Raw genomic sequence first — 16,910 nt, forward strand, 5'->3', positions numbered from 1 at the left:
CAAGGGGTATACATGTGATCTGTAGGTCATGTCTAGATACCTCCTTGAGGTCAGCATAACCCCTATTCACCCCATTGTACTGTCACATAAAGATCCACAGACTAGATAAAGGTAAGTACAGTAATGCCTCAGGCATAAACCCTAAGATACCTGAACTGAGCTGATCTCCCATAATTACTTCTATTACGTCTGAGTTCTAGAAAATCATTCGAACATAAGATGCCATTGATCTGCTGATATGGATTGAAGTCATCTGAGTAAGAATCCAGTACAAGGCAATTCATTTCTAGTATTAATGATATGGAGGGGAGCGGCGGACCCCCGCACGGCAACAGGATGGTAGGAGCCAGGGATAAGAAGAGCAATATATAAAATATATAACAAGTGCACAGATTTAGACTATAGGAAAACGACTCCTAGAAAAATTTGTAATTGAACGTGAAAGATAGAAAGAAACAAAGATAATCAGGTAGAAGGATAGATAGATAGATAGATAGATAGATAGATACATAAAAAGGGTGAGGCTGGGTGGGGTCCTCCAGGATGAGAGTGGCTTTGGGTGGATCAGGTGGGTTGATTGGGGTCCCCTAGGATCAGGCTGGGTGGGGGTTTTCCAGAAAGAGGGTGGGTTGTGGTCTTCCGGGATGATGGCGAGTGATGTTCCACAGGGATGGGAATACTTCGAAATGAGGGTGGGGGACTTCTGGGATGAAAGTTGGTGGGGGTCCTCTGGGATGAGGACTGGTGCTTCCTTGAGGAGGATGCATGGGGGTCCTCCATGAGGAGGGTTGGTTGAAGTCCTCCAGGATGGGGGTGGGTGGGAATCCTCTGGGATGAAGGTGGGAGAGGATCCTGCTGGATGAGGTCCTCCAGGATGAGACTGGGTGGGGGTCCTACAGGAGGGTAGATGGGGGTTCCCTGGGATGAGGGTGGGTGGAGGTGTTTTGTAATGAGGGTGGGTGGGAAACCAGCAGGATGAGGGTGGATGGGGGTTCCCTGGGATGAGGTTGGGTAGGGGTCCTCCAGGAAGAGGGTGGGTTGTGGTCCTCCGGGATGAGAGTGGGTGGGTGTCCTCCGAGATGAAGGTGGGTTGTAGTCCTCTGGGATGAGGGTGAGAGTTGTGGTCCTCCGGGGTGAAGGTTGGTGGTTGTCCTCCAGGATGAGGGTGGGTGGGGGTCCTTCAAGATGAGGGTGGGTCGGAAGCCTCGGGATGAGGGTGGGCAGGGGTTCTCCAGGATGAGGGTGGGTTGTGGTCCTCTGGGGTGAGAGTGGGTGGTTGTCCTCTGAGATGAGAGTGGGTGGGGAACCTCTGGGATGAGGGTGAGTTGTGCTCCTCCGGGTTGAGGGTGGGTGGTTGCCCTCTGGCATGAGGGTGGGTGGCAGTCCTCCAGGATGAGGGAGGGTAGGGGTTCTCCAGGATGAGGGTGAGTTGTGGTCCTCCGGGGTGAGGGTGGGTGGTTGTCCTCAGGGATGAGGGTGGGTGGCGGTCTTTCAGGATGAGGGTGGGTGGCGATCCTCTGGGGTGAGAGTGGGTGGTTGTCCTCTGAGATGAGAGTGGGTGGGGGTCCTCTGGGAGGAGGGTGAGTTGTGGTCCTCCGGGATGTGGGTGGGTAGCAGTCCTCCAGGATGAGGGTGGGTGGTTGTCCTCTGGGATGAGGGTGAGTTGTGATCCTCTGGGGTGAGAATGGGTGGTTGTCCTCTGAGATGAGAGTGGGTGGGGGTCCTCTGGGATGAGGGTGAGTTGTGCTCCTCTGGGGTGAGGGTGGGTGGCTGTCCTCCGGGGATGAGGGTGGGTGGCGGTCCTCCGGGATGAGGGTGTAGCAGTATAAATAACAATGACATTAGGTGCTGGATAGGTTTGGAGAGCTCTAGGCTTTGTGTCCCCACCCAGGACCCCGCTTAGAGGGAAGTCATTATTTTCCTATTCTCTATGTGTCGTGTTCCAGTCCAGTTTATTAAAGGAGCAGAACGAGGCTGAGATTCACCAAAAGACCTCTTTTTTCTTTTTTTTCCCCGGCTTTCGCGGCTAATTAAAGAGACGGTTGCTAAGAGATGATGAGAAGCCTCCCCACCAGACTCTAACATCCAGGTTCTTGACCAGAGTTTGAAGCCTCCACGAGGAGAAGTAGACGGTGCCATGGCCGCCATAGAAAACTCTTCAATAACACTACAAGTCGAGCGCAAGCCCCCGGGACAAGAGGCCTCGAAAGATGAACTGAGATGGACCAGGAGCCAGGAGCCGGGGCCACAGACTATGCTGGGGAAAGCTCATGAGTTCTTCCAGATCTGCGATATTGAGGACAAAGGCTTCATCACACGGCGAGATATGGAGGTGAGGAGACAGGAGCCTTGTAGTTTACTTTTATTTAGTGTGACAGCTCAGGATAAGTAGCCAAAAGTTTAGGTGTAGTAAAAAAAATATTTATTTATCTAGATACAAAGAACTCAGCAGCTCAACATGTAATGCTAGTGCTGCTGAATACTTTGTATCTATTCACATGAAGGATCAACATCACCAGGATTAAGTATTTTTTCATTGCTGCTTTGGACTTTGTCTATCTATCTATCTATCTCATATCTATTTATCTATCTATCTCATATCTATCTATCTATCTCATATCTATTTATCTATCTATCTCATATCTATCTATCTATCTCCTATCTATCTATCTGTCTATCTATCTATCTATCTATCTATCTATCTATCTATCTATCTGTCTATCTATCTATCTATCTATCTATCTCATATCTATCTATCTCATATCTATCTATCTATCTATCTATTTATCTATCTCATATCTATCTATCTCATATCTATCTATCTATCTATCTATCTATCTATCTATCTATATGTATATCTATCTATTTATCTATCTATCTCATATCTATCTATCTATCTATCTATCTATCTATCTATCTATCTATCTATATGTATATCTATCTATTTATCTATCTATCTCCTATCTATCTATCTATCTATCTATCTATCTCATATCTATCTATCTATCTCATATCTATCTATCTATCTATCTATCTATCTATCTATCTATCTATCATCTCCTATCTATCTATCTATCTATCTATCTATCTATCTATCTATCTATATGTATATCTATCTATTTATCTATCTATCTCCTATCTATCTATCTATCTCATATCTATCTATCTATCTATCTATCTATCTATCTCATATCTATCTATCTATCTACCTCATATCTATCTATCTATCTATATGTATATCTATCTATTTATCTATCTATCTCCTATCTATCTATCTATTTATCTATCTCATATCTATCTATCTATCTCATATCTATCTATCTCATATCTATCTATCTATCTATCTATCTATCAATCTCCTAATCTATCTCATATCTATCTATCTATCTCATATCTATCTATCTCATATCTATCTATCTATCTATCTATCTATCTATCTATCTCATATCTATCTATCTATCTATCTATCTATCTATCTATCTATCTATCTATCTCCTAGCTATCTCATATCTATCTATCTATCTATGTATCTCCTATCTATCTCATATCTATCTATCTATCTATCTATCTATCTATCTATCTATATATCTCTCATATCTATCTCATATCTATCTATCTCATATCTATCTCATATCTATCTCATATCTATCTATCTATCTATCTATCTATCTATCTCTCATATCTATCTCATATCTATCTCATATCTATCTATCTATCTATCTATCTCATATCTATCTATCTATCTCTCATATCTATCTCATATCTATCTATCTATCTATCTATCTATCTATCTATCTATCTCATATCTATCTATCTATCTCTCATATCTATCTCATATCTATCTATCTCATATCTATCTCATATCTATCTATCTATCTATCTATCTATCTATCTATCTATCTATCTATCTATCTATCTATCTATCTCATATCTATCTCCTATCTATCTATCTCATATCTATCTATCTATCTATCTATCTCATATCTATCTATCTATCTATCTATCTATCTATCTATCTATCTATCCATCATGTCAATTGATCTATTTACTTCCTCATCTTTCTTTCTTTCTTTCTTTCTTTCTTTCTTTCTTTTTCTTTCTTTCTTTCTCTCTTTCTTTCTTTCTCTCTCTCTTTCTTTCTCTCTTTCTTTCTTTCTCTCTTTCTTTCTCTCTTTCTTTCTTTCTTTCTTTCTTTCTTTCTTTCTCTCTCTCTCTCTCTCTATCAATCATCTAATTCTCATCTATCCTTTTAACATCTACCATTTATCTTGTTTCCCCCTTCTTTGAGCTCTTTTTGCGCCTTTTGTGAGTCCTGAAAAAAGGGCACAATTTTTTCCCACGCACGGTCAGGACTGGCGTGTTATTGTGCAATTATGTGCGACCATATAGGCAGAAATCAATGTTAAATAAGGAAGCTGGAGAAAGACAAAGACAAATTAGTCACAAGCCAGGAGAACTCCGAAAACTGCTGGACACATTTTTGTTATTATTATCACATTTTTTTTAGTTTCGCTGTGATTTGCGCCCTTTTCTTGCCTCGTTTTTGCACCTCCTTTGTCTTTTTTTTTTCTTTTTGCTTCTATTGTTTTATTACTTCCTCTGGATCCACAAAGCATGGGAAATAAAAGTATGAAGATGATTGATTATTAATTAGCATTAGTTAAGCTTTTGAAACTGTGTTCTCTTCTTTTCTAGAGGCTTCACGGGGAGCTACCTCTCAGCCCTGACGAACTGGAAAAAGTTTTCGACACCCTGGATTCAGACGGGAATGGATTTCTAACACTAGAAGAGTTCACTACAGGATTTAGTAAGTGTTTTCTATAAGTTTTTCCACAGTTAATTTATAGAGGAATCTGATATACTTTGTTTAATGTAGTGCTTGCTCTGCGGGGGCGGTGCTATCTTTTGTGTTTCATTTTGGACCACCCCTGAGGTCCTGTAGATATTAATTTGTTCCGTTATGTGCGTGTATGTTACAGAAATTTTATGCTTATATAAGTTTAAGAAGATAAGTGTCTTGTTGAAGGGGAGGACTATTGGGATTCCCGTCCTGCATGAAATTGGGGGTCTTCAGTCCCCCTAAATAGAGAAATATCCATTCTTCTCCATAGGATTACTAACGGGAAAGTAAGTTGAGTAGAGAAGCTGCGGATGGGTACAACTATTACAGAATTCGATCAGTGTCACTTGGAAACCACATTCTCATGCTCTTTGGTGGTCCTAGTGGTTAGACCCTCAACATCCACACACCTACAACACATCCTTATGCTAACACGTGCCAGATGAGAAACTCTTGCTTTTGGGTGGTTGAACCTAAATGCAGTTTCCCTGATGAGCACCATCCAACCAAAGTCCATATCAATTGCATTATTATTAGGTCAACTTTTTGAAATTTTTCACAGGTCACTTTTTACACGGAGAGGAACCACAGATGAAGGACTTGTCTCATGGGGACCTCACAGCTCAGCTCGAATTCGAAAACATGTACCAGAGCAAATGGGAAGAAAGCCGCCAAGACGTCCATGAGGAGGACGTGAACACCCAGTTCTACAACTTGATAGATGGTTTGGGGGCTAATAAATTTTTAGAAGAGTAAGTAGAGTACTTCATGGTTTTTGGATTGTTTTATGGTGTCTAGACTTAGTGCCCACCCATTTTTCCCCTCCCCCTTGACTTTGAGGTTAGTGGGGAGAGGAGCCATAACTGAATTTGTGAGTCTTTTTTTAACCTTAGTAATTCTTAAAGGGATTGTCCAGCTGATATTTATTAATTAACCGTAGATTTTTTTTAGATCAGGCTACAAAGTTGCTTTATTTTTTTACTTTAGATGCATTGAAACAGTCGAAAATGAAAGTTTGGGAAGGCGGAACTTCTCAAAATTACCGTTACCTCAGCTCAGTTCACCGGAACGGCCGCCTCGAAGTAGTTTTGTTCATTCATGACATAATTAAACAATGGGTAACAATTATAGTCCGGGGCCTGGAGCTCATTAGATATACAACTATTGTTTGTTACAATGCGGGATAATTTCCGCGGCCGCAATTAGACATCCCCTTTAATGACACAACGAGAAGTAGGAAATAAACCAGACATTTTGTGCCCATTTGTAAGAGCACATTATCGGTTTCACAATCATTTCACAAAATGATTTCCATAGAAAAAAAACCTAATTTGCTTTACTAAAGCACCGGGGTCAGTAAGTGTTTTCTTCTACATAATACAAGTCGTTTTTCGGGAGTGGGCTGTGATCTGCGGGCCTGTTGTGTAAACGGTATGAGATGCAAAATTATAGGAACAGGCTCATTTCGGCGGGAGGAGATAATACGGGCGAATGTGAAATCCATATTAAACTTATTTTATCAAGCACTGCCGCAAGATTACCTGTCCCCGCGTGACCTCCGGATGGAAAGTGCTTGTGCATTGTCAAGATTTTTTGGCTGAAAAAGATATTATTTCTATTCCTATTGTTAAACCGGTTATACAGGACTCCTAAAAATCACCCTCGGGGCAATGGGTAACCGGGAAAGTTCCTGGGCTGGAAAAAAAATAACGTTTCGGGAAATGTTTGGGGTCATGATTCTCATTTGGTCAATCATGGACGCCCAAGACGTTACTGACAGGACTTCTGGCCCAGGATGGAAGACCACTGAGATGTTGGATTAACCCAGTACCAGAGGGTTTTCCAATCTTCCTAGAGAGCCCCTTTGAATATTCACATTTTAATTCTGAGGTTTCTAAATATTTATATGATCTCATAAGGGCAAGAGGATAAAATAACGTTTCGGGAAATGTTTGAGGTCGTGATTCTCATTTGGTCCTTCATTGACGCCCCAAGACGTCACCGAGAGGACTTCTGGCCCAGTTGGTGGTGCCAGGTTGGGAGACTACTGAGATGTTGGATTCGACCCAGTCCCAGAGGGTTTTCCAATCTTCCTGGAAATCCCCTTTAATATTCACATTTTAATTCTGAGGTTTCTAAATATTTATATGATTTTATAAGGGCAAGAGGATAAAATAATGTTTCGGGAAATGTTTGGGGTTATGATTCTCATTTGATCAATCATGGACGCCCAAGACGTTACCGACAGGACTTCTGGCCCAGGATGGAAGACCACTGAGATGTTGGATTAACCCAGTACCAGAGGGTTTTCCAATCTTCCAATCTTCCTAGAGAGCCCCTTTAATATTCACATTTTAATTATGAGGTTTCTAAATAATTATATGATCTCATAAGGGAAAGAGGATAAAATAATATTTCGGGAAATGTTTGAGGTCGTGATTCTCATTTGATCCTTCATTGACGCCCAAGACGTTACCGACAGGACTTCTGGCCCAGTTGGTGGTGCCAGGTTGGGAGACTACTGAGATGTTGGATTGACCCAGTCCCAGAGGGTTTTCGAATCATCCTGGAAAGCCCCTTTGGATATTCAAATTTTAATTATGAGGTTTCTAAATATTTCTATGATCTCATAAGGGCAAGAGGATAAATCTGTAGGTTTTGAGAGGTTGGGGGGGGGGGGAATTTCCCCAGTGTATGATAAATGAGCCCCATTATTCCTATTATCCATCAGTTTGGAAAAATAGCACATTCTCTGGGGGGTAAGGGGGTAAACAGAACTCCTAAAAACACTCTGGGGCAAGGGGTATCCTAAAAATTCTTCGGCTGGAATAAAATGTGTCTGGAAATGTCAAAAGTTGTAATTTTGGTTTTGGCCAACCGGTAGCCCCAGTGGCGCCCTAGATGCCAATTGTTCTATGTCACTGAGAGGACTTCTGGTCCAGCTGCCATTGCCAAAACGGGAGACCACTGATATGCTGGATTACCCCAGCCCCAAGATTTACGACATGGATTAAATTTAGGCCATTGGTCAAATTGACTACATATGGTCACCAGCCAAGTCCCAAAAATATCTTCTTCATTGCAGTGAGAATACCATAAAACGCTTGTGGATGGAGTTGAGGAAAGATGAACCTCATCTGCTCTCAAGTTTTGAAGAATTCCTTACCCGGGTCTTCTCACAACTCCAAGAAGCCAACGAGGAAAAGAATGAAATGGAGGTTGCACTCAAAAAGTGAGTAATAAATGAGATGGATGGACGAGGGATTGACAACTTTCATTTATTGATGACCTATGGTAGGTCATACATGTCAGATGTGCGGGGCTCCAAGACCCAACATCCTTACCAATGATATCATATAAGTTTTCTTCCAGAAGTTGTAAAGTTTATTGATCAGACACCGATAGCTAAATAATGTCCAAAAAGGGACTTTCAAGGGGGATGAAATTGGACATTGATGGTTGATGGTTGGTAATAAAACGTGTGGTTTCCAATTGACCCAACTTGACTTTTTGCTAAAGATAATCCACCACCAGGATGAAGGATTGTAAACCAATCACCCTGACCTACTAGTGTGTGCCCCCTCTGGTAGGATCTGCTCTCATTGGGCTTCTTATGCCCTTGTTTTTAAGAAAAAAAGTCTTGAAATGTCCAAATATCCCTGAAGGGCTCCAGGCTCCATTAACAGCTACGGAACCGGAAGCCCTGAGGCTCATTTGCATAATTTCCTTTTTTTTGCAAAACCAAGGGCATAAAGAGCTAAAAGAGGAGCAGATCCTGCCAGAGGGGGCACACACCAGCATGGAAGTGTGCTTGGTTTACAATCCTTTATCTTGGTGGTAGATATCCTTTAAGGTTGAACTTCTGGTTGTAAACCAGGGCAAAGACTGAATATCAGAGATCCATTGGGTGTTTTTTATTACTTTTTGTCCCCCCCCCCCCATTTACTCAAAATGTTTTACACACCCGTGGGTGTTACCATGGGTGGGGAATGGGCAGGGCCATAAAAGAATGCAGCCCCTCCCTGCTTGACAAGTCTAAGGCCATAATCTAAGAAGAAGTGTTGATGGGCACCATGATGGACAAGTCTTTAACAATGCCTCCCAATAAATTGTATTCACCTACAAGGGTACACCAACCACGAGGTAAGGGGCAACTTCCCTGATGTTAGGGTCCAATTGTCGAACTTCTCCAAATATTAATAAACTCTATATCCTATGGAATTCCTCCAAAATACTCTCTTTGAGAAGATTCTTTGAGGGTTTTTGATAAACTGGTCATGTTCTTTTGGAAACCCACCACTGTAGAAGACTTCTTGGGTAGTTCTGTCCAAAAATGTTCCACTCGATAGACATAGGAACACTTGGAAAGCTGGAAAACATTGATGGAATGTATATTATCTGTATAAATACAGTGAAGTCATGAGGATTCTGTAGAACGGTCCGTCCAGAGAAGGTCACACATTTGGAGGCACGTTACTTAGGCCTCACCCTTCACTACTCTTTGTTTTGTTTTGAATTGGGCAGGAAAATCGCCACCTACGACATCGAGATTCAGAATTTATATGAAGAGATGGAACAGCAAATCAAAACGGAGAAGGAACAGTTTCTAATACAGGTCAGTGGTAAAGACATCGCTGTCCGGGGGGAGGTCACGTCTAGGATTAGGTCTCATTTTGGTTCTTCTCCATCTCCTTAGCATGTTCCTGGTGTATTCCATTCCCTCTTATGTTAGGCATGTTCATTTCCAGTGCTTAAATACATCAGAATAAATACTACCGCCGGGTCCTGACTGTATAGTACCGCCATTCTGTGGTCATAAAATACCTCCATGCCAGGATCAAATATTATTACATAGAATACTTCCATACTGTGGCCAAATAATACCACCATAATATGCCATGGTGGCTGTAGTGGTAGTTATGCCCATGACTCATTGCATGATATTTAACTCCAACCCCATACCAAATGTTACCACCATATTATTACCCCCCCCCCCCATAAAATGACCGTGTATTACCATCATACCTTACCCAAAATATTACCACAATACAGTGGGGCTCATTTACTAAGGGTTGAATTGCGCAATTCCGTCGGGTATCCCGGCAATTTCCGATTTGTGCCGAATTACGCCGGGATTTTGTGATTGGATTTCGGCTCAATTGCGGCAGAATGCATGGGACAGAAAGCGGGGGGCGTGGCCGTCGGAAAACCCGACGGATTAGGAAAAACCGAGATATTATAAAAGAAAAAGTGTTGCTTGACACGCACTTACCTGCACCAAGAAATAGAAGGTCAACTCCGGTGAACTCCGGCGGACCTTGGCGCAGCAGCGACACCTGGTGGACATCGGCGCACTGACGTTAGTGAATGGCCGGAAGACCCGAATCCTCGTCAAAGAGACCCACCGGTGGATCGTGACTAGATCGGGTAAGTAAATGTGCCTCAGTGTCTAAAAAACCCACCAAACAGTAAATAAGTAAAATCACCAGACCAGGACTATTACCGCCTCAATACCATTAAATAATATTGCCATAGTATGACTTAATCATACCATAAGACCATGACAATATCTCCATACCATGACTAACTAGTACCACCATACTCCGAGGGAATAATACTGCCATACCATGATGATTACCACCATACCATGACTAACTAGTACCACCATACTCCGAGGGAATAATACTGCCATACCATGATAATATCTCCATACCATGACTAACTAGTACCACCATACTCCGAGGGAATAATACTGCCATACCATGATAATTACCACCAAACAATGACTAACTGGTACCACCATACTCCGAGGGAATAATACTGCCATACCATGATAATATCTCCATACCATGACTAACTAGTACCACCATACTCCAAGGGAATAATACTGCCATACCATGATAATTACCACCAAACAATGACTAACTAGTACCACCATACTCCGAGGGAATAATACTGCCATACCATGATAATTACCACCATACCATGACCAGGTTTTGTCATCATACAGTAACTGTATAAACCCGCCATACAATGCATAGACCACCAGACCATGACCAGAGGTTGCCACTATATATCACCATTAAATAATACCGCTATATTATTAATGACGCATTTGCCTTTAACAAAAAATACTCACAGACTTTGAGCAAATGTTACCACAATTGTCACTGAAGAATATCACCAAATATTACTGCCAAACCCTGCCTAAATAATTCCGCCCAATCATAACTAAATATCACCATCATAGCATAACTAAATAATTCTGACAAACCATGACTCAATATCACCACCATGTCGTAACAAAATTATACCAACAACACAGGATTAAATATTACCGCCAAACCATGTCTAGATAATACCGCCAAACCATGACTCAATATCACCCCCATAGCATGACTAAATAATTCGGACAAACCATGACTAAATATTACCACCATAACAAATGAAATAATACCACCAAACCGTAAATAAATAATACCGCCATAACAAACCACCATAGCATAACTAAATAATCCTGACAAACCATACCTAATTATTAACTAGACAACACAACCCCCTCCGCCACATCCCGGAGTAATATATCAGATTGATTATTTTTAGGAAGTCAGTCCCGCACCTAGTGTCTCACCCCCTCTGCTGACATCTAATGGAAAGAGACACTATTTTTAGGTGTCAGGTCCTGCTCTGCAGCAGGTGACTGCGCCGCTGATGTTGCCCCTCATCTTGCTGCAGGCGGTGCCGCCTGAGGCAAGAAACTCAACTCACCTCATGGATGGTGCACCCCATAAAATAACAAAATAGTTCTGCCAAACAATGACTAATAATTAACAGGATAACATAGAGAATTAATACTGCCAAACCATGACTAAATATTACAACCATAACAAAACTAATTATTTTTTAATAATTTGCTTATAACAAACTGATTCTGCCAAACCATCCCTCACTATTACCCCCATACCTCAGTATTACCCCCATACCTCAGTATTACCCCCACACCTCAGTATTACCCCCACACCTCAGAATTACCCCATACCTCAGAATTACCCCCACACCTCAGTATTACCCCCACACCTCAGAATTACCCCATACCTCAGTATTACCCCCACACCTCAGTATTACCCCCACACCTCAGAATTACCCCATACCTCAGTATTACCCCCACACCTCAGTATTACCCCCACACCTCAGAATTACCCCATACCTCAGTATTACCCCCACACCTCAGTATTACCCACACACCTCAGTATTACCCCCACACCTCAGAATTACCCCATACTTCAGTATTACCCCCTACCTCAGTATTACCCCCACACCTCAGAATTACCCCATACCTCATTATTACCCCCACACCTCAGTATTACCCCCACACCTCAGAATTACCCCATACCTCAGTATTACCCCCACACCTCAGTATTACCCCCACACCTCAGAATTACCCCATACCTCAGTATTACCACCATACCTCAGTATTACCCCCACACCTCAGAATTACCCCATACCTCAGTATTACTCCCACACATCAGAATTACCCCCATACCTCAGTATTACCCCCATACCTCAGTATTACCCCCATACCTCAGTATTACCCCCTACCTCAGTATTACCACCATCCCTCAGTATTACCCCCATACTTCAGTATTACCCCCTACCTCAGTATTACCCCCATACCTCAGTATTACCCCCATACCTCAGTATTACCCCCTACCTCAGTATTACCCCCATACCTCAGTATTACCCCCACACCTCAGTATTACCCCCACACCTCAGAATTACCCCCATACCTCAGTATTACTCCCTACCTCAGTATTACCCCCATACCTCAGTATTACCCCCACACCTCAGTATTACCCCCGTACCTCAGTATTACCCCATACCTCAGTATTACCCCCACACCTCAGAATTACCCCATACCTCAGTATTACCCCCATACCTCAGTATTACCCCCATACCTCAGTATTACCCCCACACCTCAGTATTACCCCCGTACCTCAGTATTACCCCATACCTCAGTATTACCCCCACACCTCAGAATTACCCCATACCTCAGTATTACCCCCATACCTCAGTATTACCCCCATACCTCAGTATTACCCCCATACCAGGACTAAATAGCAACCTCAACACAGGATTAAAGGGGTCGTCCACTTTCAGCAAACAATTGACAAGATTTGTGTAAGGGAAAGTTATGCAATTTTTCACTTTCTACTTTCTGTATCAATTCCTCATGGATTTCTAGATCTCTGCTTGCTGTCCTGCTATAGGAAGCTTCATTGTTTACTTTCAGTGGATACAAATCTATCAAGGTCATGTAATGGACAGGTGCACCAGCCATTAGTATCACATGGCTCTGATTAATCTCTGTGATACTAACAGCTCCTGCACCTGTGTGACATCACATGACCAGGGATATAACGAGCCATGCACCCGTGTGATATCACATGACCAGGGATATAACGAGCCATGCACCTGTGTGACATCACATGACCAGGGATATACAAAGCTGTGCACCTGTGTAACATCACATGATGAGGGATATAACAAGCCGTGCACCTGTGTGACATCACATGACCAGGGATATAACGAGCCGTGCACCTGTGTGACATCACATGACCACTGATATAATGAGCCGTGCACCTGTTTGACATCACATGACCAGGGATATAATGAGCCGTGCACCTGTGTGATATCACATGATCAGTGATATAACGAAGAGTGCACCTGTGTGACATCACATGACCAGGGATATACAAAGCTGTGCACCTGTGTGACATCACATGACCAGGGATAAAACGAGCCATGCACCTGTGTGACATCACATGACCAGGGATATAACAAGCTGTGCACCTATGTGACATCACATGACCAGGGATATAACGAGGCGTGCACCTGTGTGACATCACATGACCAGGGATATAACGAGCCGTGCACCTGTGTAACATCATATGACCAGGGATATAACGAGCTGTGCACCTATGTGACATCACATGACCAGGGATATAACGAGCTGTGCACCTATGTGACATCACATGACCATGGATATATAACGAGCCGTGCACCTGTGTGACATCACATGACCAGGGATATAACGAGGCGTGCACCTGTGTGACATCACATGACCAGGGATATAACGAGCTGTGCACCTGTGTGACATCACATGACCAGGGATATAACAAGCCGTGCACCTGTGTGACATCACTTGACCATAACAGAATAACATAACATTTTAGGACCATATTTTACATGGATGACACCACCGTATTGTGAGCAGTTATTATCACCACACAACAAATATAAAAAAATACTCACCGTTAAAATATTGTATATTCATGTTTTTTACCATTTAAAAAAAAAATCACTATTTTTATTAATATCTAACTGGATTAAATCCTCGTACATTTAGTAAAAAAAAAAAATCCTCTTCTCCCTTATGAATAAAGTGACTTTGCCGCTGGAGCCGCGTGGGTGGGTGAGAGTTAATGGAGCACTGGGAAAATGTTTTATTTATTTTTTTACTTTCAGGAAACGCAACTTAATTGAGTCTTTGTGTAAAATTATATTGAAATGGGGGGGGGGGGGGGTAGGGGGGAGCGTCCTGCGCCTGCGGCGAGCGTTGCTAACGGCGATGATTTTCCTTCTGCGCTCCCTTAATGGATTTTAATGGGAGTCTGAGCAATGGCTGAATGACGGGAAAAAAAACACAAAAAAATCTATAACGCATTTGTCATTAGACGTCATAGGAAACCAAACCCCCCCCGAGGGGGGCAAATGTCATTGCCTGCATTGTAGAAAATTAATAACAATTAAGATTTTTTTTGCAATTATTTTTTTTACATGAATATTTATAAATATTTATGACTTACAGTTGATCTGCCTGTCAGCGGGTGAAGGGTGGGGCTTAGATAAGGGGTGTGGCTCGAGTGTAGACAAAAAAAGGGGAAGTTCCTGCTACAGCCAGTTGTCTTTCAGCCAGATACAGGATATTAAAGTAGAAGGGGGAGGTTCCTGCTGAAGTCAGTTGTCTGACAGATAGATACAGGATAGTGAAGTAGAAGGGAGGATCCTGCAACAGCCAGTTGTCTTACAGCCAGATACAAGATAGTGAAATGGAAGGGAGATCCTGCTACAGCCAGTTGTCTGACAGATAGATACAGGATAGTGAAGTGGAAGGAGGAGACTCCTGCTACAGCCAGTTGTCTGACAGATAGATACAGGATAGTGAAGTGGAAGGAGGAGACTCCTGCTGCAGTCAGTCTTCTTACAGATAGATACAGGATAGTGAAGTAGAAGGGAGGCTCCTGCTACAGCCAGTTGTCTGACAGATAGATACAAGATAGTGAAGTGGAAGGAGGAGACTCCTGCTGCAGCCAGTCTTCTTACAGATAGATACAGGATATTGAAGTGGAAATGGAAGGCTTCTGCTACAGCCGGTTGTCTGATACAGGATAATTAAGTGAAAGGAGGAGGCTCTTGCTGCACCTAGTTGTCTTACAGTCGTATACAGGATAGTGAAATGGAAGGAGGAGTCTCCTTCTGCAGCCAGTTGTCTTACAGCCAGATACAGGATATTGAATTGGAAATGGAAGGCTTCTGCTACAGCCGGTTGTCTTACAGCTAGATACAAGATAGTGAAATGGAAGGGAGATCCTGCTACAGCCAGTTGTCTGACAGCTAGATACAAGATAGTGAAATGGAAGGGAGATCCTGCTACAGCCAGTTGTCTTACAGCTAGATACAGGATACTGAATTGGAAGGAGGAGGCTCCTGCTACAGCCAGTTGTCTGACAGCTAGATACAAGATAGTGAAATGGAAGGGAGATCCTGCTACAGCCAGTTGTCTGACAGCCAGATACAGGATAGTGAAGTGGAAGGAGAGGCTCCTGCTGCAGCCGGTTATCTGATAGCTAGATACAGGATAAGGAAGTGAAAGGGGAGGATCCTGCTACAGCCAGTTGTCTTTCAGCCAGATATAGGATATTAAAGTAGAAGGGGGAGGCTCCTGCTGCAGCCAGTTGTCTGACAGCCAAATACAGGATAGTGAAATGGAAGGTGGAAGCTCCTGCTGCAGCCAGTTGTATGACAGCCAAATACAGGATAGGGAAGTGGAAGGGGGTTGGATACGACTGATCTCCAGGATTACACAGGCATTTCATTATACTGTGTATTTATAAGGGGTTTTTTAGAGCTAAAATTTCGATAACATATCCACAGAATAGGTCCTCAATATCAGATTAATGGGGGTCTATCACCCAGCACCTCGACAAATCTGCTGTACTTAGCTAATGAAATAGAAAATAGACAGTGCCATTCCCTGTGTAGTGGTCAGACCAGGTTACTGCAGATTAGCTTCTATCCAATTAAATAGGAACTAAGCTGCAATTACTCAATTCAGCCACTATGCAGAGAGCGGCGCTGTTTGCTTCATTCTCTGCATTTAAGCTCATCCATGGGACTGCTTTGTATTTGACCAAGACCGGCCTGATTTTAAGGAAAGTGAATAATCCCTTGAATTGTTCTATTCAGGACACGGAGAAGTTCCAAACACGAAGCCACAAACTGGAGGAGAAACTGCAGAACAAGGAACAGGAGCTGGAAAATCTGGTGCACAAGCAAAAGAGGGTATGTATAGTCAGTGGATTTACCCCTTAAAGCCTGCCCCCAGTGGTCAGGAGGCTACATTGCACAGAAAAAAAAAATAGACTATCCCTTTAATTGCAGGAGGCGTATATAAAGTATTACCTCAATGTAGCATTAGAGTGTCAGCTTGGTGTCTCGTAGCCCTGAGTATTTGGGAAGACGCGTCTCTTTGATGTGTCGGAGAATATAATGGGAGTATAATGAGTCCTCGGCTCTAGTTTCCTGTTTTCGTGTTTATGTAAATCCTGCTGTTTCGGCTTTTCTTGTTTTGTACATTTTAAGTGTTGCTTTTAGTGAAGATGAATCGTCCTTTCAAGTTTTACAGCATCAAAATAATCCGGCGACATCTGGTTACATAATCTCCATACAAATGATCCTGTAGGAGATAAACCTGGGAAAACATGGGGGGTTACAAGTTTATCGTTCCACC

The 16,910-nt window shown here is 42.6% G+C and overlaps 1 protein-coding gene across 2 annotated transcripts in view; it reads left to right on the top strand.

The window, feature by feature from the left end:
• CRACR2A (calcium release activated channel regulator 2A) overlaps window positions 1–16,910 on the top strand; it is an 86,850-nt gene that overhangs the window by 29,061 nt on the left and 40,879 nt on the right. For both annotated transcript variants that reach the window (XM_072145426.1, XM_072145427.1), the window contains exons 2-7: window positions 2,037–2,332; window positions 4,696–4,807; window positions 5,403–5,592; window positions 7,926–8,072; window positions 9,365–9,455; window positions 16,367–16,462. In XM_072145426.1, coding sequence (XP_072001527.1) covers window positions 2,138–2,332; window positions 4,696–4,807; window positions 5,403–5,592; window positions 7,926–8,072; window positions 9,365–9,455; window positions 16,367–16,462 — 831 coding nt within the window. In that variant the 5' untranslated portion in view covers window positions 2,037–2,137. The remainder of the gene's footprint in view (window positions 1–2,036; window positions 2,333–4,695; window positions 4,808–5,402; window positions 5,593–7,925; window positions 8,073–9,364; window positions 9,456–16,366; window positions 16,463–16,910) is intronic.

Source organism: Engystomops pustulosus, chromosome 4 (assembly GCF_040894005.1).
Source record: "Engystomops pustulosus chromosome 4, aEngPut4.maternal, whole genome shotgun sequence".
Taxonomy (NCBI): Eukaryota; Metazoa; Chordata; class Amphibia; order Anura; family Leptodactylidae; genus Engystomops; species Engystomops pustulosus.